General features: G+C 41.2%; 1 protein-coding gene across 1 annotated transcript; it reads left to right on the top strand.

The window, feature by feature from the left end:
* The first annotated feature begins 12,070 nt into the window (after positions 1-12,070).
* Positions 12,071-25,982, top strand: cmtm6 (CKLF-like MARVEL transmembrane domain containing 6). The gene is made up of 5 exons (XM_083678904.1): positions 12,071-12,235; positions 12,608-12,740; positions 24,004-24,180; positions 24,538-24,636; positions 25,327-25,982. The coding sequence occupies exons 2-5, from the start codon at positions 12,615-12,617 to the stop codon at positions 25,477-25,479; spliced, it is 555 nt and encodes a 184-aa protein (XP_083535030.1). The 5' UTR covers positions 12,071-12,235; positions 12,608-12,614; the 3' UTR covers positions 25,480-25,982.
* Positions 25,983-27,482: the final 1,500 nt, after the last annotated feature.

Here is a 27,482-nt window from a genome sequence, read left to right as displayed (position 1 = left end):
TCATATATTTTCTGTAGTCTTGGACAGCGGTTGATATGTGTGACATTCATGATCTGTAGGCTATTCAGTTCCATGCTTGAGCTCCATTTACAACAAGCTCAAATCATTTCCCATTAACAAACCAAACTGTGACAATTTATCTAGCCGCTAGAGAGATACAATTTGATTGCTGAGCACAATCCAATCCCACTCCTCCCCTAGGACAGTAAAGTTCTTCATTCACTAACGATTTCTGTTAATAGAAGGTTGACATGCAAACATTGATTTTACTGTAGCCAAAATGTTGCATCTTTTAGATAACTGTTATCAATTCCATTTTACATCACAAAAATAATAAAATGGTTGTGTTCATTTATGCAGGGACTTAGGAAGTATATTTCACGAGGTGTGCTGCCTACTATGTTATGGGGGAGATGAAGGGTTGTGGGGCTGCCTTTTACACAGAGAAAATGTTGCATATCACCTATGAAACAAGCAATTCTGGTGACTTTTGTTTGATTCTGTAGTTGTATTAATATATGTCTATGATGAAGTGGGACAACAGGAGTTTCTATGTACTGTACCATTATCAGAACAGGTCATTGTAGTGGGAGAAGGTGAGCGAATTGTAGCGTATTTGGGAGGAATGAGAATGACGGTAAGAGAGTAGATAATGATATTTGAAAAAACGAGTTGGTGGTCCATGCTTGGTCCTCATTAATATAACCTGATATTTAAACCATTTCCACTCTTCATCTCTGTAATTCACAAAAAAAACCTCAATTTTGTCAGAGATTTGTTTCGCTCAGATCTCTCATGTAATGACACAGGTCTGTTTGTTACAGCAGTTATATTAGGTTGAGATCTAGATTTTTCGTTAAAACATGGAGCAAATACAAACATTTAATTTCATATGTTTCTTGTGCACAAATTGTTTTTGCCATAATGCCATTGCCAACCTTTGCCACACCTGGTCATTGTTATCAAATGGGTGGGGGAAGGTGAAGGGGGAATTAAATGTCTGTGTGTGCTTGCTTGAGCTCTGCTTACGACAAGTTCATAGTTTCCCATTAACAAACAAAAGTGTGATAATTTATCTAGCCACTACACAGTCTTTTAGAGATACAATTTGAATGCTGTTCTTTATTTAACAAATTCTGTTCATAGAAGATTGAAATGCTAACATTTGTACTATAGAACGATTGTACTATAGCCAAAATGTTGCATATTTTAGAGAACTGTTGTCAATTCCATTTGACATCAATATAGTTACAGAAAGGCCTACTGCTAATGTGTCACTTATTACTGGCTAGTACACTTTTATTTAATATCCCCCAAATATTAAGTCATGTCGCCAGTTGTGATAGAAAGATGTTTAATTGAGCAGTGTTTTAGTGGGGGGACCTGGCTTTCTTCGCTGCAGCCTCCACTCACTTTGGGACACTCCCAAACCATATCAAAGATATTATTATTATTAAATTGTGTGAAAGAGAGAAGGCTGCCCTTGTTGAAAATGTGGAAGTTTGCACCCTATTATGATGGTTTTAATGAACACCTAACTTCATTCTGTAATCAATACATTGCATTATTAAAGCCGAGTCGTGCGTATTCATGTCAGACTGTGCTAAAACATTTCCCCCATTTCTCTGCGCTGTGAGAGAATGCGTAATGATGGTATGAGAGTAGATCGGAGTTGGTCCTTATTAAAATAACCTGTAATTCATGAGCTGCTATAATAAACTTGATCTATCTGATAAGGCAAGCTGACAAGGCAAACCATTCCCTTTTCAAACATCCTTCACAGCTCTTGTCACCACCTTGTGGTGGCTTTCAGCAGCACTGCAGCAGCGGCATTGAGGTATACCACCGCTGCGATGTTGTTGTGCACCTATTAACCACTGGCCCACTGTATGGGGTTGAGCATGTGGGTTATTACACAAGCAGAATAAATTTACAATCCTCATTCCACTAGTGTAATAACACAAATAGCTCAATGATTCCATTAATAAACAATTATCCATTTACAATGTAACAGTATGGGCCCAGGATAATTACAGTGTTAGTACACAGGTAGGGGCAACATAATGTAAACTAAAGTGTGCCCAAAACATTTGCATTGTAGTGATTATCATACTCACGCAAGTCTCTAAATTTTACATTAAGTAGGTTCCTCCAGCACAGCAGAGAGCAGCTGTACAATCAAGTCTCCTGGACTATTGTCAGTCAGATTCAGCTCTCTCAGATGGGAGGGGTTTGACTTCAGAGCTGAAGCCAGAGAAGCACTACCTCTTTAACTCTGCAGCCTGTCAGCCTGCATAAAGAGGGAGAAAAGCATATTTATTTTAGTAAACACTAGGGGGTGGTTTTCAAGACACAGATCAAGACTCTCCATTGAAGATGCTTTTTAGTCTAGGTCCATACTTAATCTAGGTCAGGGAAAACAATCCAAGTGGAGTAAATAGTTATTATTGTACATAATTGAGCAAAACGGATCTTGAAGACCAAATCAAATGTTTTACCATATACAGAAGTGATTTTGGTGTATAGTAACATTTAGTAAACACAACTCAACTAATTCATGTTTAATATCTTAATAGAATAATGTGTGATCGTCATTGTAGTAGTTATCGTACTCACACGAGTCTCTTCATTTTACATAGTGAATTCTTCAGCATAGCAGAGAGCAGCTGTACACTGAAGTCTCCTAGATTATTCCTGGTCAGATCCAGTTCTCTCAGGTGGGAGGGGTTTGACTTCAGAGATGAAGCCAAAGAAGCTTTGCCTTACCCTTCAGCGTCTACTATTGATGTCTGTCAACATGAGGACCAAAAAGGTGTCAATGAAAGTCAAGGAAGCCATTATTAGGCTGAAAAATCTGAAAGACAATTATCAGCAACCTAGCCTCTGAGTTTAGCAATCACAAACAGGCTGGTAGGCCAAGGAAGGCTTCTACAGTGGATGACTGAAGAATGCTCACCATAATAACGTTCGATACTCTGCCTGCATAGTGCCAAACGTACACATACTTTCTTGGTAGTTTCAATATTTTACATGTAAACAAGAAGAAAATGATATATTATTATTCTCTAGTATCTACTGATTAAAATGATATGCAATACGACTCCTCAGATACTGTTAGTGTGCAATCTGCCCTGTGCATTTCACTCTATGGAAAATCCCATAGGAATGATTTTCATCCAGTGGAGAGGTATAAATAGAAATTTAGCAAAGTTAACAAAGTGTCTTAAAGACGAGAGCATAAAACCTCTTCTCACAGAGAGGGACGTCAAAAATGGTAAGTCCTTGGTACCAAATGTTTTATTGAAAAGGCAATGATTGTTATTAAAATGATATAATGTCCTGCTAATTTGTACAGTATTGTGCACAGACAATATTCAAGTTGTTTCTTGGTGTGAATTAACATTTTAAGCTCAATTTATTGGTGGCAGAATGTATTTCTCTTGTTAGATTTGATGCAATCTGGAATTTGTAATAATTGTTTCTGAAAAACTCGCATTGATGTTTTTTGTTAAGGGTATTATGCATAAATTCCAAAAATAACTCTAACAAGACTTACTAGTGTTCCATGAACATTTTGTTTGCCTTTTAATACATGGGAGAATAAACAAAAGGCTGGATAAGAGTTTGCTAACATATAGTTTTAGTTGGGATATTTGTTTGTTTTGCACTTATGGCTTATGGCAAATATCTATTAATATTTGATTGCCACTAATGAGGACATTGTATGTGGTTTTATTGAAGGCCTATGCAGGCCCAGCCTAGTGCATGGTTGTATAAATGGCTATAGTAATTTCAAATGTTCAGCATAGAATGAACCTGGTTGCCATAGTTACATCACATGATGTCACAGTGACATCATCAGAGTCTATTATTGCTAGGAGATGTGAGGTACAGTACAACAAAGCCATAATATGTTGTAGCACAGTGACATCACACGAGTGGTGACACAAGAAGGCTCAGAACCATATTTGATGCCGGCTGTCATCGTAACCTACTGTAGGTCAAATCTTAAATGGCATTACACATATAACATGCTGTTTTGCACATGCAGTTCACTATAATACTGTAGGGAATAAGCTGTTATTGGAGATGCAGATTGTGACATTGAAAGTCATATTTTCACACCTAACATTAGAGAAAAGGTACTGGCCAAATGCATGGAATGTAGGCCTATACATTTTCCGCACTTTCTGAGCTGATCATAAGTTCAATGGTGCTTGTGGAGTGGGTTGCAGGTCAAACTCTTTATTATTTAGCTACTTTATTGTAGTGGGTTGATGTAAATGTATTGCTTTTAACTATGTACTGTATTTTAGAAATGTAATGTACTGTTACTGTATGACATCCTTGACCTCATCGATGAGATGTCCCTACCGCAGCTGGAGATGCCAGTACTGGACGCGGAGGTGATGGATCTGATTACCAACTCGATACCCCGAGAGGCCTTAAAAGCCGACTGGAGATCGAAGTCCGCTGTGAGGATGAAGACGCGGTGGTGAGGGTGAAAATGAGCTACGTGCTACAGTGGAGCGAAAATACCCCCCTGAGGAGAAGGAGCTGGCAGTGCTGGCCAATACTGGAAACACCTGAAGGAACTGGCACAGGGCCAGGGCATTAAGGTCAGCACACAGAGCCAGGTTCATCGTTTCCTGAGAAAAGGTACCGTGGAGAGCACCAAGGCAACCAACACCAGGTGGGGAAGGTGGGAAGATATCCTATTACACCCAGACCTAGAGATTGGGCCGGTGGCCACGGCAAAGCCCAAACCACCAAAACCGGACATGACAGAGATTGAGCCATATGAGTGGGAGCTGTACACCGATGGCTCAAAGAGAGGAGGGGACGAATGGGCCTACTGGGGGTTTATTCTCTTTTCAGTTTGCGACAAACAAAGAGGTATTCCAACAGAAAGGCCGAATCCCAGGTACAGCGCAGACGGGAGAAGTAGCAGCGGTCCTGGAAGGGCTGCTAGAGCTGGAGAACAGAAAGATCAAAAGGGCAAGGCTAATCACAGATAGCTTCTACTGTGCGCAAGCCCTAAAGGAAGGTCTAGACATATGTCAGGAAAACAGGTTCGAAGGAGCCAAAGACAAAGAAGTGGCTCACAGAGATCTATGGAAGAAGATTGTGGAACTAAGGTTCAAAGTGGCATTCGAAGTGATACACCAAAAGGCTCATACAACAGAAGGGGCGCACTGGCGAGGAAACGCAGAGGTTGACGTTACGTGCAGCTCTGCAGAATCATTGTGGTCGGCAGCGAGAAGTGGTAAAAGACACCTAAGGGAAAGGTGGTCCCATCTAAGAGCATGGAGGAGATGACAGAGATTGAGCCATATGAGTGGGAACTGTACACTGTACAGCTCCCAGGCTATGCATGAAAACGTGGGCCATGCAGGCGTGCTGCTCACACGCAAAGAATTGGAGAAACTGAAACTTTGGATCCCAGAACGCCAGATATGTGAGGTCCTCAAAGGCTGTGACGTATGTGGTCAGTACAACGCAGGCCGGAGAGGACAGCGGGTGGCAGGACAAACAATCAAAAGCACTATCCCATGGGGATCCGTCTGCATGGACGTGGCCGGACCGATGGGGGGTGAATGGCAAAAAAGGAGAAAAATACCTATTAGAAATACCTCTATGTCAGGGTACGTAGTAGTAAAGGCCGTACGGAAGGCCAATGGAAGCAGTGTCGTGAGCATGTTGGACCAAACCTGTGGTATTCTGGGGGGGGCCAAAGAACTGAGAACAGACAACGGATCACACTTCCGTAACGGCAGGTGGACACCTGGTGCCAGCAGAAGGCTGTGATAAGGGTTTACTCTCCTCCCTATACACCACAAGCCAACGGAGTGGTGGAGAGGACAATAGGCCTCGTCAAAGGCTGGATAGCCAAGAACGCTAACTCAAAGGAGTAGAGCACGAAGGCCTTAGAACTGGGTGAGGCACTGAACGGCAGACATTGAGCTGACAGACCCTCCCCAACTGAGGAGCTGAACCAACGCCCTTTCCGGTCAGAGGAGATAGGGCGGGGCACCCTAGCAGATAAACCCGATCTCAAGCCAAAGGTACCATTCAAGGTGGGACAGAGGATCTGGATAAGAGCAAAATACCATCCAACAGACGCTGCAGTAAAAACCAAGTACGAGAAATCAGATATAGTAGAACAGATACTCGATAGTAACACAGTGCTGTTACAGAAGTCCGGGATCCAAGGAGTGGAGCAGTTGAAAGCAATTTTTTAGCTAGGAAAAAGTAGGATCCTGAAATGGCCACAAATGCGCAAAGTCTACCACCCTGGGTTCGTGTGGCCACGATTAAGGGGGTGGTTGTTACAAGGAGAGATGCTAAAGGGCTCTGAGCAGGTAGAGCTCTCAAGATACTAGGATATTCCAAGAACGGCTTCCTAACCCATGATAAAGAGATATTAGAATGGAAACGAATAGATAACGCATGTGTGGTTTGCCTGAGACCAATGACCCTAGAGGAGAAATGGAAAGGTCCGGGGAAGAAGAAACTACTAAAGGTGACCGTGAAACCCAAAGAAATGGATGTCCTGTAAAAGTCCTGGATGCTTTTGTGTGTGGGATCTGCCAGTACAGGGATCTGGCCCGGCTGAAGTTTGAAGCTGAATGGAACCTGAAAGGTCAAGGGGGCAAGGAGATGTGCTGGTGCCAGTGGGATGGGGCCACACTAACGCGATGCTCGCATTGCAAACTCGGGGTGAGCATAGAGCACATAACCAAGGTGGCTGAGGCTGAAGGGTGGCAGGTGAGGAGATTTGTGGATCCCCTGCTAGCCCTGACCTTGCAGACTCAAGGGCCTCCGAACACAAGAATCTGTGAGCTTCCTGGCTCAACACCACTGAGAATGGGAGTCTTGTGGTCCGGAGAGGAGAGGGAGCCAATGGCTCCAGTGCTCTATCCTGATGTACATGACCTGCTCGATCAAAATGGGGGGCGAACCATGAAATGGAAGATGGAGATAAAAGATAACTGGCCGTACACTCAAAATGAAATGGAAGATGGAGATAAAAGATAACTGGCCGTACACTCAAAATGCATGGAAGTGCAACCGTCCTCCACTATCAACCTATCAAACCCCGTTGGTCCTCAGGGTCTAGCTAACATTACCGATGCATCATCATCGTCCCCTGTCAAAAGCCGAATGTTAAAGCTGCCAAGAAACTAGACAATCAATAATTTAAGTGGTTGTTCCCTTTCTAATTTCCTCAAAAACATTGGTGGCATAATTGACATATCTAGTCTAGTTAATGTGATCAATATTATTTGACAATTCATGCGTTGAAAATGTACTTACTTACATACTTTGAGCTCATAATTTTATTGTTAAAATTATTGAGACATTCTTCTGTCTTCGTTGTGCATGCATGGCATGCGTGCGTGCGTGCTATACATGTGTCACACTATTTGGGCTACTGTAATTACAGTATTGTTGAAAAGTCTATGTTATTTAATGTTTGGATTGGTTAAAGGGCTATTTTAACTTTTGATGGGTAGTGTATCAGTAAACTGAATAGGGTATTGGGCTCTTGCTCTGTTCTTTGAATGGGTGGAGAGAGTAGCAGTGCAAGTCTTGCTAGTTAGGCAGGAGCCTTTGGAGAGAGAGATGGGTCTAGAACCCAGCGCAATGATGACAGGGGAAAGTGACAGTGAAAGAAGAGAACAGCCATTTGAATATTTTTCCTGCCCTCTATCCAAAGGTTTTCAATTATTTTTCAACTACCACCCACAACAAACCCCTTTAAAACCCATTCCCAAAGTGTCCACTCAAAAGATGGCATAAACAGAAAGTGGCTGTCCTACAATGATGCAAACCACTCCCTATTCTGCTCAGTGTGTCTTGCATTTGGAAAATCTGACAGTGACAGTGCATTCACCAGAGGAGGCATGTAGGCATGGAAACATGTTCATCAGAGAATGGAGGAGCATGAGCAAAGCAAGGCCCATAGAGTGCAGAAGCCTATTTCCTCAGAGCTAAAAAAAGTAGACATCAGTAGCCTGAGTGAAAAACAAGTCTCATCAAGACATCAAGAACAGGTCAGGAAGAAGACGCAGGTTATGGAACGTATTATTGACATACTTAAAGTAATTGGAAAGCGTGGTCTTAGCGACCCAACCTTAGACCATGGCAATTTCCTGGAAATGATATTGTTGCTCAGCCGATATGATGTCTGCCTCCAAGAGCATGTAAACGACAGCATCAAGAAGGGCAAGCGGCAACATGAGAGGAAAGGTACAGGAAGAGGCTCCCTTGTTATTTGTTGTCCAAAACAACTGTCAACAAGGTAATTGATGTCATCAGGGTCTTAATTCAAGATGTGATTGCTGCTGAAGTTCAGGAGGCAGGGATGTTTCCAGTGCAAATAGACACCACGCAGGATTTAACATCCAAAGACCAGTGCGCTGTAGTCCTGCGCTATGTCACCGACATTGTCCATGAGAGACTCACTGTGAGTCAGCAATGGGACAGTATTTTGTGGAGCTTCTTAAACAGATCCTGGAGAAGGTGGGCATTAACATCAAGAACTGTGTAGGGAACTCAACAGACAGAGCTGCTAACATGCAGGGACAGTATAACGGCTTCTCTGCATTGCTCTCTGGAGAGGCCCCTGATTACTCGCATATGCTGAATCTGGTGCTTACAGACACCACTGGGGTTGCAGTGGCAAGGGCATCCCTATTCTCTTTGTTGAACGACATTGCCGTGTTCACTAGGGAGTCCTACAAGCGCATGCAGGTATGGGAGGGAACCAGTGGGGACAAGCGGCACAGACGGCTTGGTTTAATTGGAGAAACTCGCTGGTGGGCCAAGGACCATGCCTTGACCAAAGTGTTTGGATGCTTTGGAAAGCCTGACCATGCACTCTACACAGATGTGGTGATCACCATGATGAAAATTGAGGAGGATGAGACCATGAAACCTGTTGCAAGAGTCAAGGCCAGAGCGCACCTGGAAGCACTCCTGAGGTATGAAACCGTACTCACTGCTCAGGTGTTTCTCAGGATTTTTGAGCAGACTTCCCCAGTCCCAAAGTGCTTGCAAACAAGTGGCATGGATATTTTAACAGCCCAGCGCTTGGAGAAGGGAACCAAAGACAACCTAAAAAACTGTGCCAGGGACTTCGATTGTGTGAAGAGGGCAGCAGAGTGGGCCAATGGCATTCTGCAGGAGCAGCAGGACTGTGATGCCGAAGTGCAAACTGCTCTCCCAGAGAAGTGACTGAGAAAAAAAATAAAAAAAGACCAGGTGAATTGGCAGAAGACGAGCCCATCACAGATGCTATGTGGTATTATAACGTCAAGATCCACAATGTAGTCCTCAACACTGCTGTTATGCAGTGAATGCAGTACTGTGCACAGATTTTGCCTGCATGAACCCGAAGAACTTCCTTGAAATAAGGCCTTCCAAACACAGCCATGAAGGAGCTCAGCAAGTGCCTGCTGAAGTTTGATGAGCGTGCCACAGTGGAGAACTTGCAGGCAGAGCTGACAAACCTGGCAACACAATGGGAGAGATTGAGGATGTCCCCTTTGGATGGGTACAACAGCAGAGACAGGGGACATGCCAGAGGAAAGCATGGGGCTGACGAGCAGACATTGTTCAACATGTAAAAATTGTGCAATATGTTGCCATCTGCTCTTGTACCAGTACAATCTTCTGACAGATGCCTACCATGTTATTGGTATGGGCTACAAGTTCCTCCTCACCTTATCTGTTACCCAAGCGGCCTGTGAGAGGACCTTCTCTACCCTGAAGTTCGTCAAGATCCAGTTAAGAACCTCCCTCACCCAGGATAACCTCGAAGCTTTCCTTTTGATGTCAACAGAGAAGGTGATTCTGATGGGACTTGACCGAGACAACATCATTGACAAAGTGGCAGAGGGCAGTAACTTACTGTACCGCCTACTGACCTACTGAAGGTAGGACAATCTCTAAATTTGGCTAGGCAGTGAGTAGTGACTGACTTTTAGTGATATGTTTTTGTATGTACATCCAAATGAAACACGCACACACAAACACATTGCGTTTATGTATTTAGTGTGTGTGTGTGTGTGTTTGTGTGTGCGTGCGCACATGCACATTGGTGTTGTGTGTGTGTGTTTCTGGAGTGCACCAATGTCTCTATAACCTTTATGTTGTGTGTTCCAGAGTCGGTCCCGGCACTAGCCCTCCTCTGCAGGCTGGCAATCAGGGCAGTGAGGGTCTGTCTAAGCCCACCTTCACCCAGCAGCTGTCCATTCCTCCTGACTCCTGCAGCAGTATCTCCAGCTAAGCTGTTGTATATATGTTAATTTGTTTTAGTTTTTTTGCATCTCACACACTTACTCTAGTTTGACACCCGTACACTTCATTCAACACCCTGGACCCACCACTGATGAACTGATGCCCACACCTAATTTTCTATTTTGTATGTACATTAGTTGTTTATTTAGTTATTTATTATTTAATAAATATTGGTTAAACGTTAGTCCTTGTGTCATCTCCCTCCATAATGATATGTACCTTTGGTTTTATTTGAGGTTCATAATAGTACATTGTATTAAGCAGTTGTTGGCTCATTAGTTTGTGATTCACATGCATTAAAATTCACCTGAATGCAGGAAATTAAGTCTTTGTAACTAACATTTTCCTGGTGGGGGACCCACAGACCCCCCGCTTAAAAAGTGGCCTGGCTGGGGCTATATTTTGCACTATATTTCCCGGCCTGAATGATTTTCCCAGTCTGGTCCTGGACTGGCCGCAAGACAGACACTGATGGAGTAAATTCGTAGACTAAATTGTTTTAATTTCATGCATTGGACACAATTTGGCTACCTGTCTTTGCAAACGACTGTAGATACAGTGGGACATTTCTAAATTAAGATTAGGCTACATGTATTGCAGAAGGGAGCAAGAGACTGTTTTCGGCTGCACTGATCGTTTGTATCCAGATGGTAGAATTGGTTGATGAACCACGTTTTTTGGAGTTACAAAAATCTTAATAGTTTAAAAAGTTGAATAGGTAAAACTTGTATCAGAGCTGATAAGATGTTCTGGGTAGAAAGTCAGATTCATTTTTTTTCAAGTGTCTCCTGGTCACAGTGCCTAATTCTGATTGACTGTCAACAAGGCTCCATATTAAGGACACAAAAGCAGATAGATAGATAGATAGATAGATAGATAGATAGATAGATAGATAGATAGATAGATAGATAGGATCAGCCTGGGGTAGTTCAGTGGAGTGGGTAGAAAGTCGGTTGGTTGAGTGATTGAGAATGGTAGAGTTGGTTGGTTAAGAATGTGTTCTACAGGTCTCCAGGTGTTTTTATTCGAGAGTTCTGAAAGTTACATAGCAGTTACAGGAACTATGTGGCTCTCAGAATGTTGGCCTAAATCAACATGCCACCATGTTACAGATGGGAGTTTTTTTAGTTAAAAAAAGCTTAATAGTTTAAAAAGTTAAATAGGTATCAAAACCAAAAGTCATAGCAAAGCGAGTTAGACCTCTCTGCACATTGTAAAGTTGGATTGGTGTGAATACCTTAAACGTTTTTGGAGGTGTAGCAGGAAAAATTCGGAAGAAAAGGAATAATAAGTATGTGGAGGAACAATAGTTGGACTTCCGTGTGTCAAGAAAATGACATCTAGGTCTAGCAGAATATTAAGGCAGATAGCTGTGTATGGTCGATATGAAGAAAGATAGACGAGGACACTCCAGCGAAAAGCGATACTTTATTATCCAAACTGTGCCCTAACTTTCATGGGGAAAATAATCCAAGGGAAAAACAAGCTTGCGGTTCTACTTCTCTCCGCTCTGTCGGACCAGCACACCCCACTCAGCCAATCAGAATCCCCCAAAACATTCCCATCACAATAAGAATCTGACAGTAAACATACTGTATTTCAAAATAAGAGTCTCACAGTTGCATACTTACTTTTACTGACATGCATTGGAGTTTCTCTCACACGGGGGAGCCATTTGACATAAGTACACATCACAGTATCCTGAATCAAGATCTTTTCCTCCGTACGTATGGGTGGAGACTATCGAGCGAGACAACCCCTTAATTTGCGGAAGTCGAATGAAACATCCGCAGCACAATTCAACTTCAAAGAAGAAGAGTAGGAACAGTTAAGAAACAAAGAACATCACAGTGGAGGTCGTGAATAAACAGGATACAATTACTAACCAATTGTAACTCATACAACGCTGGTTGCTCCAAAGTCGACACATGTAAGTTTTTGCTTTCAATGTGTTTCCATTCGACACGTTGGTTTCAGGGGTGTGTCTCCTGATAATTGTCTATTTTAAGAGGGGTTTTTTCTGCGTCTGATTCGTCCAAGGAGTTACACTTTAAATGCAGGAACCTTTCAACCCTATACATTGCTGTGCAATTATAGTTTGCAAGGATGAACAATGCCCGACTCTTCTTCAGCGTGACACTTTCGCCAGTACTCATTTGCTTTCGCTTTCGCTCTAGTGTGATATGTTGTTTCATGTTTACGTGCTAATGGCACAATGTAAGAAAAGTCCAGAAAATAATTAGAACGCTAATCGCCTCTGTATTAATGACAATGTATTTTCTTGGAATATTCTTCCTTGCAGTTACACCATGGCTACCCAGCAAGTGTACAGTTCAACCACAACAACCATTACAGAGCCCAAATCAAACAAGTGGTTAATTGTACCAACAGAAAATTTGGATAAAATCAGATGTTTGATAAAGGTCGTGGAGGTGGTAAGTGAACTCATTGTCATAATGTCATATCATTATACATTTGTTTAAGTTTGTGGGTGAGAACCAGAGATGAGCAGTAGTACTCAAGCCATTTTTGAGCTCAGTCAAGCTAATAGGCTTTTATGTAAGCATTTTGATGAACCCCATATAGGCCTAAGTTTGAAGTTCAGTTGTCTGATGACAGTATATTCTATCTAGTTGTCATTACATTTCTAGTGGAAGCTCCAGGCATACAACTAGATGAGCAAGTTTTCTTAAGAAATGTACTAGAATAAACACCCATCGTCCTGGCCTTGTTTCTCTTACAGTCCTGCCATGTAATTGAAGACCCCTTTGTTGTTAAAAAAAAAAAAAAGGTCTCAACAGGTATTGGTCTATACCAGGGGTGTCCAAACTTTTTTTAAAAGAGGGCCAGATTTGATAATGTGAAGATGCCCGGGGGCCAATGGTCCCTTCTGACATTTTTAAAAGTTACATACAAATGCACTGTTCTATAACAATTTTATTTTCATTGTCACAATTATCATTTTTTTTAAATTGCAATGGAACCAAATGTAAGCCACTCAGGCGTGAACAAATCTAAAAAAAAACATAGAACAAACTGTATGGAATACCTTAAACTTCCATTTAGTTGATAAAAATCTTAACCTCATGTTCATTTTAAACATGCCGTATTATGAGTAATGCAAAGTCTGTTAACATTTAAGTTTAAAACATATGACTCTTGCTCTTGTCTTTCACAAGATCATTCAGAAAGTAATATTTTGTGTCACATCTACAGGTACATAACACCAGCAGGCAAACCTATTCAAAAGTTTAATACAGTTATAAATATATGCACTTGGACTTATGGCACTATAAGTCCAAGTGCATATATTTATAACTGTGCTTTTGGCTTTTCACTGTTAATAGTGGCAGATGTTACCATTCAAAACACTCAGAATTTCTGATTGACCAAGAAACAGGTAACTTATGAGAAGGGTGACAATGAGATCTGGATTTCAGTAGACAGGCCAGGTCTGGTTTGAGGGCAGTGGTTGAGATGTGTAAAATGTCACGTAGGTGGAAGTCACTTAGTCTCGACCTCAAGCAGTTGAAGTTCATGACAGAGAACGTAGAGCGAATAGAATTGATTGCCTTTACCACGGGTTTCATAACATGATGAAATTTGAGATGTTTTGCGCAGAGAGCCTGCTGGTGAATTATACAGTGGGGTACAATAGCGTTACCTCCTTCTACGCTGATTTTGTTGCAGATCAATGTGGACAATCCACTTCGTTCACCAACCATGGCAGGCGCACCATCGGTAATAATCCCACTAACTTTACTCCATGGTAGTTTCATATCGTCAACAGCTGTACAAACAGAAACGAATAAATCCGTTCCTCTTGTTTGGCCTTTTAGGCTTTGGAGGTCAAGCAGCTCCTCTGTTATGTTCATGTCATCGTCAACTCCTCTCAAAAAAATCAGTAGCTGCGCAGTGTCAGATGCATCTGTGCTTTTATCGCAGGCTAATGAGAAATAATCAAAAGTCACTCCCCTGTCCCCCAATTGTCTCTGAATATCTGATGATATGTCCTCTATTCTCCGTGCCACAGTGTTACGAGCCAGGCAAACATTAGCAAATTCTTGCTTCTTCTCGGGGCAAATGTTCTCCACCATTTTCATGACACAGTCTTTGATAAACGTACCCTCTGTGAAAGGTTTTCCATATTTGGCGATTAACATGGCCACTTCGTAGCTGCTTTGGTGACGTTTTCATTTGACTCACAGGCCCGCGTGAAGAGTCGCTGTTGTGAGGCCAAAGCAGCTTGGAGTTGCTTCACTTTTTCAGCGCGCTAACTCCCTGTTAGCTTGTTGTATGCGTTAGCATGTTTTGTCTGGTAGTGTCTCTTTACATTGAATTCCTTAAACATGGTAACAGTCTCTTGACAAATTAGACAAACCCAATTGCTCCGATTTTCAGTGAAAAAATATTGTAATTCCCATCTCTCCTGGAAGCGTCGGCTCTCACTGTCAACTTTCCTCTTTTTATTTACTGGCGCCATGGCAGAAACTAGCGAGAAGTGTTCACAGCAAGGTCACAGAGCCATATAGTTAGAGTTCACCATGCGTTGAAAGGAGAAATTGCATTTTGAACCTTTTATGATTTATTTATTCTGTTTGACAGTCCTAGCGGGCCATAAAGAATACATTATAAAACCTAAGCTGTGGGCCGTGTGAAATCTGACCGCGGGCCGGACTTTGGACATGCCTGGTCTATACCATTGGCATGCTTTTCAAAGTTACCAAGATGTATTCATAAAGTGTCCTTTAATAGTGCAAATATTTTTACAATTTATTTTCCCAGCCAAGATGGGGCTGGAGAAATGTGAGCAAGCATAATTGTGACAAAAAGACTGAATAAAGAGTGATTGTTATGTTTTGTGATATTTCATCTATCCAAAGGGAGAGTGTAGGCTGTCCAAATAAGAAGGATTGACAAGGAAGAGAATTTTTGAGTTTGGGTTGACTAGAGCAAGAATGGCCATGTGATAACCCTAACCCTAAATCTAATGTAATTTTACTTGATCTCACATACATGGCAGTTAAATACATCACTGAAATATGTGTATTTATGAATAGAATGCATTCATAAAATACACATTGATAATACACAGGAACATATGACACACAAATTTGGCAACTTGAGCAGTCAATACAAACATAATGATTCAGGCTGTTCACACCGTTTATTAGTGTGCAGAGGAATGGCGTGGACGATTTCCTGTAGCGTTCTGTGCGGGCATGGGGGACTTTGTTTTTTTTACTATCTTGTGTGCCTTTTTGTGGAGCTTTGTCTAGATGGTGCCTGAAGTTGGATGTCAGTTGCAACGTCCTTGCAGGCGGATAACGTCTGTCACTGAAGGGGGGTAGTGATAGGGTCTGAAGGGCGTCCTGGGAGCTGATGTAGTCCTGCAGGCCCATGCTCCAGCTGCTGGCTCCTCTGTTAAGCAGCTGTGCTCAGCGGGGGCTGCGTACTCAAGGGCAGATGTAACCCATGTGGATGGTGGCAAGGTGTGCCTGGGGTACTCAAGATTCTGACTGACTGGCAGGTTGGCAGAGTTTGACCTGAAATGTTTAGCGGATGGGGGTTTATAGAGGTTATTGTAAAAGAGATGAGGGATTGAGTGACAGCCTATACAACGGCTGGCTTGCACTACATCAAGGTTATTTAGGTTTGATTAGGGTTAAGTGATGGATTTGGCTGGACAAGTGTGGACGTTAATAACATTGTACTGTAAATGAAAAAATCTATTATGATGCAAATACCTCATACAGTCAGTTTATTCTAAAATGTTACATCCTGCTCTCATGGTAAATGAGAGAAAGAGAGGAGAGTGAGAGAATAGACAAAAAAAGACCCACTGTACATAAAGGAGGGGCAGAGTTACATTTGGTATCTCTCGTTGTTCAGTCTCCCTTACTTCATCATTATATGTTTGTGTGATAGCTACTGTATGCTGTTACATTTTGCAAATGTGTTTTAATTGAACAGTGTTTTAGATCAAACTGGGAAGTGAAATTCACTTTCCCACACCGACATGGTGTAAACTGTGACCCCTGTATGAGGTTAGAATTACATTTTATCTATGGTTAATCAGTTTTTAGACTATTGTCAGCACCTTTATTGGTCATTCACTGGAATGTTGCGGAAGTCACACCATTTTATTGAACTGTTCAATCCTGTCCAGACCACACCACACCCAATTCCTCACATCCTTTTCATAATGAAGTGGGGTATTCGACAACACAATACAGAACAATTCAAATTTATTTTAGTTAGTCTGGTTAAACATCTAAATATATTCTTATCACTGTCACTTGAATGGCAATTTGTTTGTTGTTGAATTGAGTAGAACACTGGATTCAAATTGAAGAAGGACCTCTGGGTGCATAAGCCTGGCCAGGTGTGATGTGTACCCCCACTACATTTAAAGAGTTGGTGATTAAGAGCAGTTGAACAAGACAATGTTAAATGAGGCCTACTTCTTTTATTAATTTTGTATAGTCAACAAATTCTGATTTTAAGCGGTGCTGGCATTTACTCACGCAGCTGCAGTCCGGTAAAAATGCTTGCGTAATATCAATGACCGATTGAGAACTTTTGAGTTCTGCGTGTTAGGATTTGACCATTTCTAAGTCTGGTCTATCTGACCCCTACTTTAGGTATATGCAGTTTTCAATTATAAATCAGACCCATCTTAAAAACATGCACATGTGAACAAGCTTCCCTACCCCATCCTGTTAACGCCCATTTATATACATGTATGATTGTTCAATTAATAGCCTAGGCCTTTATAATGTGCTGGAAATGCAATTTTGAAAAGGTAGTAAGTGAAGTGGAAGATGGCACATATTGGGCCCCAAGTTGCTTCACACTCTACAGCATGTTTTTTTTGTACCATGCCTTTAAACATGTTCTTGAGATGACTGTGTCAACCACAGTTTTAATAAACAGTCCAACAATTCATTTGCATGTCATGCAAATGCTTGTTGCAGTATTCAAAACTCTCAATGGATTATTTCATTTTAGAAATATTACGGTTAAGAGGCAGACTTCCTTGCTCACTTTTGCACATTCTCTGTATATACAGGTTTGAGTAGGATAACAAATATGTCCATGAGTATTGGAAAGAGGAAGCATTTTGACTTCTTTTAGCTCTTTACTCCATCAGTCCAAATGTTGTACTTTCTAATGGTGAAACCAATCTGAAAGAAAAAAACATTCAATTAAAGCAGAGAGTCTCTATTTTGACAACATAGTAATTGTTTGATTTCAAAACCAAACTGTTGGGGTATAGAGCTAAAAGTACTTATAGAGGGCACTGTATTTGTTTTCTTCACCCCACCAAAGATTAGATCTTAGGTAAATAATAATTAGCCTGCCTCTTCTCTCAGGTGTGAGTTGGCTATTGTCACTCGTTCTGTTTATTGACACCACCAATGCCAGACACACTAGAAAATAGAGGGCTTGAGACACATGGAATGTCAGGCTTCGGTCTTTCTCTTAGATCACTGGCTCCTTGTGACGAGCTAACTGGAGTCTGGTGTTTGCAATACCGCCTGGCAGTTGGCTGCAAATGGAATTAGCAGCCAGATGCTAAATTCTATTACCATGGTTATTTTTAAGCCTTGCTGTTTGACCCCTCTTGCATTGTCAGCAACTGTCAAACTGTGTGTGTGTGTGTGTGTGTGTGTGTGTGTGTGTGTGTGTGTGTGTGTGTGTGTGTGTGTGTGTGTGTGTGTGTGTGTGTGTGTGTGTGTGTGTGTGTGTGTGTGTGTGTGTGTGTGTGTGTGTGTGTGTGTGTGTGTGTGTGTGTGATTGGTGCGTGCGTGATTGGTGCTTTTTAGACTGCAACATTTGTTGTCTCCAAATACATATGTTGGATCTCGTGCCCTTATCATATATAAGACACGAATACTGTAGCCTTCCTACACAAATAACAAATCAATAGATCTTGCTTCTAGCAGTATGATAAACGCAAAGGATGCTCATTGAAAACAAGGTCTAAAAAGACTGAGAGCAAAACTGTTGTGGCATAAGTAAAACAAATGTAAAACAATAAGCCTGCGTTTCGATGTGTCTGTTATTTGCAGGCAGGGTGTGCACTACACAGGCTTCTACTCACATGTAATCACTTTGATCATGCAAATAACTGTTATTGTCTGTCTGTCTATGTTGCTGATAGCCATTACAATTGAATTAGGGAAGCCATTCATAACTGTAAGGTCAGTTGATGGGGGTAACGCTACAGTGAGGCTAGCACAAATGGACCTTCTGTGCTTTTGGGGGCAGGTGTTAATCGTGCCTCAGGACGTAGTCTTACGTAGTGTGGTGGAAGTCTAGGATTTACCACTCTGTACTTCAGCTCTTCGGAGGTAAGAATCAAGAAACAAGTCCTCAGTAGCCACAATATCTGAGTCCGGTATTTATTGCTTGCAAACAAGAGACAAGAGCGTAACAGCAGTCCAGCGTAGATCCGGGGGTCCGTTCAGCACAAGTCTGAAGAGACGATTATCAGGGTTGTCTTTTATACAGTTTAAACATAATGGTAGGCGCCGCCAAGGCTATCGGCTGATGGGCTTGTGTTTACGTGAGAGAGGGCGGGAGAGAATGAACAATGGGGAGACTCTCTTACTGATCAATCGGCGCTTTCTTACTGATCAATCGGCGTTCAACATTTCACACGCAAGATATGTCTGTTCCCCCATTACTGTGCTCCCTCACCACTCCCTCCGAAATCACCGCTGTTCATATGGTAAATTATACAGTGCTTCTCAGAACAATGGCTATAGAACTTTAGAGGTGTGGCAAGAGAAAATGTAATCACAGTATTTACACAAGTTGTATCAGTCATATGAAAGTGTATAACCTGAAAACAGTTCTATCAATGTATTTTCCATAACAGTAGCCATACCTCCATATGACATTGTTCTCTCTTTTGGAGGTCTGGAGAATTTTTGATTAGGCGATCTGGCTTGGATTGAACTGGACGGAGTGATGGGAGAATGTGCTCACAATTTCATTGGATGTTACATTCCAAGAATGCCCGTAGAGTGGTTGTTTTTTGTTATATGTTGTCTTTTCAGACTGGATAGGACTATTTTGCAGATTTGTTGCCTATATTAGCTTGTAACATTGTAGAAAATGGAAGAAAACCTGAAGGAAAAATTGAATTCTGTTTTTTTAGCTCTGTCCAAAGCAAGGTTTGGTATGATGTGTCACGAGGCATCAGTCATTTCAAATGGGTTTCCCTGTTTTTCCCCCCCCCAGGAGCTACTTTCTGCAAAGGATTTCCCCAGGCTTTCTGAACTAGGAAAACCTGGTCTCAATGAGGTTACTCAGGAAGTGACTTGGAGATGTCAAAAAAAGTTGTTAGTCATGAAAATGCTTCTGAAATTGGAACAATGCTATTATGTTAAAAATAGACATTTAGTAAAAGTCTGAGAAGGAGGGGGACATGGGTTTCACAACGGCTTATAGTATTATAAAATGTCATATCGCACCTGTGAACCTCTCTGGGAAAACTAGTGTTAACATTGATTAGATTAGCGATTTTGTGTACTTAAAAGCACAATTTTTTTTGCCATCGGTTTCATTAAAATGTAGATGAGCAATACATGATCAAATAAATGGCAGGCCATTACACTACTGAACAGCTAACCCTAGCTGCCCCCTTACACAACCTGCTGCTAACCTGCACCTTAAGAGACAATTTCCACTGACCCTCTGCACATCAACCATACATACACACTCGCACCACCCCTGTGTAACTACTTTCTGCAAAGGATTTCCCCAGGCTTTCTGAACTAGGTAAACCTGGTCTCAACGAGGTTAAGTTCCAATCAACAGTGTCTGTCAACAGCATGGAGCATGACGCAGTTTGTTGACTCTTGTGTAGTCTTGTTCTCAGACACTTCCGCCCGAATGTGTGAAAGGTCCGGTGGACCAACATGTTAAACTTGGCCAATAGAAAGACCTATTTTGCAACATGGACATTTCAGAAGAAGATTATGATGCAGGTCTGTCATGAGTGTGCATACTGCATGCAGTAACATCAATAAATGATGTACAGAGGATTTGTTTGAGAATTAGTCTTCAAAAGATGTTTTTGCTTGCTTGCCAATGGGTGATGGCAAAAGCTACCAGGCATGGCCAACACTGTGCTTGTGTTAGTCGAAGACCACCACCATCAAAGGCCAGACAATCCAATTTTACTAGTGTTATGTCCTTTGCTATCAAGCAAAGATGTTGCAAGATAAAGGGATACTTGCTGCTATCGCTGGCAGAGGCAAACACCAGGATAGTAAGATTGCAAACGGAGACTTCAAGATATTGTTTGGCTCACTTAAGACCTTTGTTGGCAATAAGCAATGGAGAAGCAAATTGCAGAGCCCTTTGTTTTGCAAATGTCTAATTGGTACACACCGTAGTCCAATGGTTGGTATAGTAAACTATAGTTAATAAGATTTTGTTGTCTATATCTCCGTTTGCAATTATACTGTTTACTAGTCTTTAGTTAGTGGTCCTCTGTGGCTCAGCTGGTAGAGCATGGCGCTAACAACGCTTAGGTTGTGGGTTTGATTCCATATATACTGAAATGTATGCACTCACTGCAATGTAAGTCGCTTTGGATAAAAGTGTCAGCTAAATGGCATATATAGTCTTCTTCTCTACCGGCAATTGCAGCAAGTAGGCTAACTTAATGCATTCGTAATATTTCTTGATTTCATCATTCTTGACAGCAAAGGACAGCTAAGACGAATTAAATGGGTTTATTTGGCCATGGCTTTGGTGGTCTGTTTCTACATGACTATTCCTACTGGTTAGACACACTGGCTGAGTCTAAGTTAGGGGACACAACTGGATGTACTTGTACTTGCTAAAGTTTTCCCCACAAGCACGACACACATCGACCACAGATGTTGAGGTGTATCAGGTTTTCTTCTCCTGTGAAGCCAGTATTAGCTAGCTTGTGATATTCTTTGTGAACTAGCTAACTAGCATTGGGGTTTTTTCTTCTTTGAGCCTACTACAGGAGGAATGTTTTTGCTAGCACACCTCAAGTTCCTGCCGGGTTCTTCCTCCCATTTGGAGCCATGCCTCGCAGTAGTTTGATTCCCAACTTTGAGTGGTTGATATTCCAGGCATATCTGTGCTTGGTGCAATAGCCTGGGGACGAGGTTAACGCTTGTGAAGGAATGTACCACTTTGCTATCGTGTTGGGGAGGGCTGGAATACACAATTATTGGAAATAACAGTGGTTGGCAACAATAAAGTGCATGAGATATTCTAACAGTATGTTTTAATGCATTTCACAGTGCATTTGTGTATGTTTTTGTTCATATCTAATATTGGCCCAACCCTAAAACAAATAGACCCTTCTTCCTATCAAACACCTGATAACACTTAACAGGTCACATAACAGCTGCCTGATATAAAGACCACTTAACACTGTCATGGTAACGTAATAGGACAAGGCTGGTTGACCTGTCTTGATGGCTTCCCACTAACCATATGCTGATCCAATCTCATATGCCGACTGGCACAGACAAAATGCTCAACTAAGATTGAATTGCTCTCTGATTCTTCTAATTTCCTCAAATAAGTGTTTGTCAGATGTTTTCAGGCCACAGAAGTGGTCTAGAGTGGAGATGTTTTCATAGATCCTCAATATGAAATGAATGAGTAAAATAAGGCCCCGCTTATCTGTCCTCATTCTTATTGTTCTCTCTCTCTCACACACACACACACCTCTTTCCGTGTAAAATATTGATAACGACAAGTGGTTAGCCTGATCCAGTTTGCTAGACTGTATATATATAGGTCATGTGCATAGACTCTGTAAAAGACACAACACAAAAAAACGTTTTGTGCAAACAGTAAAAAAAAAGTCTGGTGCTGCACAATCAAACTCAAGACAACTCCCTCCCTGACAACCAATTAGGACCAAAATGTTGCATATCAATAATTCATTTACAAGCAGAGACAGTGTGCGGGAGTCCCTATTTTTTTCTATCCCAAGACAACTCCCCACCACCACTCACAACCATAACACACACACACACACACACACAGCAGATTCACTTATAAGTTAAACTCATCACACTTCAATGGGTAGAGAGACATGCTGAGGAAAGCAAGCGTTGATGCTGTCAGAGAGGCTCTTCCATGAGGCCCAGTCCGTTTTTATTATGCTTCATTACAGTGTTGACGTCAGACTGTCTCCATATACTTGAAGTAAACCTCCAAATATAGAGCTGTGGCTTCTTTGACGCTGGGGCTTGGGTAAAAACAGACTGTCTGAGGATTTGTCTTCGTGTGTGTGACACACATTAAGCCAAACGAGACAAGGGAAGGTGGCCTGGCCTGTATATTGCAAAACACTTCATTCAATGTATATACAAAATGCACTGCAGCAGAACTTATTATGGCTTATATAACATGCATACGTAACTGTGTAATACTGTATTTTTTCATTATTCCTTCTCGTCTCTTTTTTACAATAATATGCCATTAAACAGACGCTTTTATCCAAAGCGACTTACAGTACAGTGTGAAATACATAAGATTCAGTTGCCTTTTTTCCACTGTGTTTTTCCACTTGTGACACACATTAAGCATAATGTAATAGGACATACTGTTTAGTTTTAGCCATATTGGAATATACGTTTTTTTTATGGTTATTACTTTTAGGCACTGTCTACCAAACAGCCCTCAAAACATTTGTGTGGCATGTTGGCACATTGTCTATGGTATGCCAATGTATTGATGTGAATGCAAAAATGAGCAGTACACATTATCAAGTTGTTTGCACTGTGTAGCTCATAACATACTGTGTATCCCAAGCTGACACACAGCCCCTGTTCTAAAGTCAGTACACTTTCCGCCTCTAACATTGCGACGCAGTGCCTGTCCTTCATTCCTCAGGATGCCGACCTGCCCTGTTCCTTCCAAATAATCAACAAAGGAGAAGAAGAAAAAAATCAGGCTGTGAGTCAGTGGTGTAATTTTTGCTGACCTCAAGAGGGCTTCTATATCCAGTCTCTTAGTTTCAGTAAACCAAGGCAAACATTTTCAGTCTCTCCCTGCCTTTCCTTAGTACTTGGTATTAGGAAATCAAAAGCAAGGTTTGTTGAGGCTTAAAAGGGACAGATCCCTTTGTCCGTCATGGATGTTATATCCAAAACCTTGCTATGAAACAGGCTCTTGTTTACTCCCCAGTGGTATGAATGGGAGCAGTATATTGTGCGTCCAGCTGTAGTTTGGTCTGCGTGACACGCTGTCTTGAGGTTCCTTGTGACCAGGGATATTACAGGTGTTCAAGAGACATTTTGAAGAGTCCTGTCATGTTCACTCCAGATGAATCCTCTCATTGTGATGCTAACATTTTCATGCAACCTCATTATAACCTAGTTATAATAATCAAATTAGCTGCGTGTTCCCTTTCTTTCTGTGTGGGAATAGTATTGTTTTTATATCTCTCCCTTTCTCTCACACAGTCACTAGTTACAATGCTGATTTGATTATGCTTTATATTAGCACACACTACATAAGCAAATATTACAAAAATGATCAAACAGACTTGTCATAATTGTTGGTTAACCAGTGCTTGAACACAAAATAGTCACATTGCAGTGCCACCTGATGGTTAGACTGGGGAAGTACATATTAATGTGGGGGTTCTGTTTCTTGTGTGTGTGTGTTTGTGTTCATCAGCTCCTGTCGTTCGTGGCCTTTATTCTGGAGGAGGTGGTGACCAGCTGTGTGAGCTGCGGTGCGCTCTACTTCTTTGAGTTTGTTAGTTGCACAGCCTTCCTCTTCACACTGCTCCTCCTCATCCTCCTCTCCACCAAGCTGCATATGAGAGTCGGCATCGAATGCTGGCCCACGCTGGTTAGTCCTGTGTGTCTGTACGTGTGTATGTGGATGAGCCTAATTTCACACTGAGACCTTAAAATGTGTGGTTGTATGTCAAGTGTTCTCTCTCACACTCATGCTGACTCCTGCATTCATGTTTATACTGTATACACTAACTGAGGTGTGTGTGTGTGTGTGTGTGTGTGTGTGTGTGTGTGTGTGTGTGTGTGTGTGTGTGTGTGTGTGTGTGTGTGTGTGTGTGTGTGTGTGTGTGTGTGTGTGTGTGTGTGTGTGTGTGTGTGTGTGTGTGTGTGTGTGTGTGTGTGTGTGTCGTATTCACATAGAATAGAAAGTGTATTTGTGTAGAACCATGCTGATTCCTGTCTCTTGTAGGACTTTGTGTACACTGCTGTGATCGCCTTCCTGTTTCTCATTGCCTCCTGCACCTTCGCTGCAGATAATGGTGGAAGTGCCCTGGAGAGTACTGCTGTGGTAAAAAAAAACCTGCATATTATTCTACTTTTTAAATTAAATTTTAAAGTCCACTATTTATTAGGGATTTGCTTTGAAATTACATTTTAAAATGGAAATTACATAATTGTTAACAAATAATCTTGGTTTGGGATTCATTTGGGATACACACAACTTCGAATTCCTGTGAACAGGGCCTCTAACACAGTAATGGAAACCAACTAATACAAAATTATTTAAGAAGGATTGCAACAGATCTGACTAAAGGGTGTGAATGAATGTGAGAGGAGACATTCTGCGGTAGATGTAAGGACCACAGGCTTGTTAGTCATATAGGACTGCCATTTAGCTTGATAGGCCAGCCTTTATGCATCCCCTGTTTTAAGACAATTGATGCATGGATATCTAGGAGACAGACACTAACCTGTACTACCCTGGGAAAATGCAACCTGCCAAAAGTAATGGAAAACGATTTTGTAACTCTTTCACTTCAGTTGCTGTGCATGCATGTCATTTGTATGATTTGGTTAACTCAATGCAACTATAAGTGCGTACTGGTACAGTACATGCATGTATTGTAGATTATTGATAGATATATGAATTTGGATAGATGTTTTATTGTTAACTGTATAAAATGCATTGTACAGTAACTGAGAAGTAACAATGTGTTTGCAATTATATGCAAAATGAGGTTATTCCTTTTCCTTTCAGGCATTTGGCTTCCTGGCCACCGTGGCTTTCTGTGTGGATGCTGGTATGTTTGTGAAGACCAAAGGTGTTCCATGCAAGAACAACAATAAACCCCCCACAAGCAATGGAGAAGCTCAACCTGAGGCAGAGAGACTCAATGGCGGAACGGACTAAGGGCCATGCTAAGACGGTCAGAGAACCACTCTGTCCTTTCAAGCAGGAAGGGAATCTCCAGCCGTTTTAAGGTGTATGTCTGAGTTTGAAACCTCAAAAAGATAGACAGCTTGACTTTAAATTGGCTTTATTCCAATGTAAACTTATCACTGTCGAATACATTCTCTGTGCCTTATCTCCAAGTGACCTGATTCGTAAAAGAAATGGCTCTTGCCATTCTCCCAAAAGCACAACAGTTCATTCCTTAAATGAAGATGTTACTTTGGCAGGCCTTACACCATGGACCTCTGTGAAATGGGACCACTAGTTGATTAGAATCCGTTTATCGCAGTTCTTAAATTCACTGTGCCTTACCACTGTCACTACTGCATTTCCTGGCCTGAGTGTCAATTTGTATGTATAATCTGTACTCTTAATCTTTATTTTGTTGAAATCTTAAAAAACTTGTAAAAAGTGCTGTTGATTTAGCTCCTTTCACACAGAATTGAAGATGCGTGGGGTTTTGTGGTTTTTAAAACAAAACATTTTATCCAGGTGAGATTATACTGTTTATACTGAACATTTATTTTATAGCATCATGGGTTATTTTTTATTTTTGCAATCACACACAACACATTTAAAGGATTTTAAGGTTCATGTAATTGTAGTGATTTTTTTTATGTCTGTCTCCATTTAGGAATTCAAGACAATTAAATAGTAACCTTTTTCTACTGAACACGTCCATTTAAGATTTCATAATTTTTAGGGCTATTCATGAAATGTAACCACCATTTTAAATTGACCGCCTGATTTGACTGATCAATGCTTGACACTCAGGATTCTTAAAACCATAAAAAAAAAAAAAAAAAAAAAAAAAAAGTGTTTGGTCCTATTTAAGTTTTATAAATATGAAGAAGTCTTAACTATATGCGTATTGTTAATTGATATTGTTTCAGTCCAGGCTAGAGGAACCCCAAGTATTTTAATGCAATAAAAGTTCCCAGAATTTTAATGTGAGATCAAATGTGCAAACTTCTTGGTCTTTTTAAATGCATCAACATGTTGGTAATGTCAATCAATGGAACTTCAACAATTGACTTATTTGTTTGTATTGACTGTTATGCTTTGTAGATGCTCTGTCAATCAATGTGGCCTTGTGTGTGAATCAAGTGAGTTTCATATTAGAGTGAGAAAATATTGAGAGGCATCTTAGTCAAACTAATCTGCTGCAAATATGAACGTTATTTCTAAGATGTAGTTATTATGTGCTGAAATTGTACTTATTTTGAAGGATGCATGAGTCTATCCAGGGATTGCACTGATGAAATTGGTGTCAACTTTTCCATAAAATTCATTGACCACATGTGTCCCATGTATTACTTCCTCAGTAGGTAGTAAATGATTAGAGTATGTATGTAAGTATGGTTATAACCTATGATGTAAACTAGATTGCTCATGGTATGCATGTGCCAGTGCCATGTCTCCTTCTGTTAGGGTTTTGAATGATGTAATACTTACATTTATGTAATTTTGTCCTTAAAATATTCAATTGAAATACTACACTCACTGAGCACTTTATTAGGAACACCTGTACACCTTCTCATGGTGGAGGTGGTATAATGGTGTAGGGAATGTTTTCTTGGTACACTTTGGGCCCGTTAATAGCAATCAATTGCTTGAATGCCACACCCTATTTGAGTATTGTTGCTGACCATGTGCATCCCTTCATGGCCACAATTTACCCATCTTCCAATGGCTACTTCCAGCATGATAATGCACCATGTCACAAAGCAAAAGTCGTCTCAAACTGGTTTCATGAACATGACAATGAGTTCAGTGTTCACCGGCTCTGAATCCAACATCTTTGGGATATGGTAGAATGGGAGATTCTCAGCTTGAAATTGCACCTGAAAAATCTGAAGGAATTGCGTGATGCAATCATGTCATCATGGACCAGAATCTCAAAGGAATGTTTCCAACATCTTGTGGAATCAATGGCACGAAGAATTGAGGCTGTTTTGAGA

This window comes from Argentina silus, assembly GCF_951799395.1.
Source record: "Argentina silus genome assembly, chromosome: 10".
Lineage (NCBI taxonomy): Eukaryota > Metazoa > Chordata > Actinopteri > Argentiniformes > Argentinidae > Argentina > Argentina silus.
Note: the sequence above shows the minus strand (reverse complement) of the source record. Positions and strands in the feature narration are given on the sequence as shown.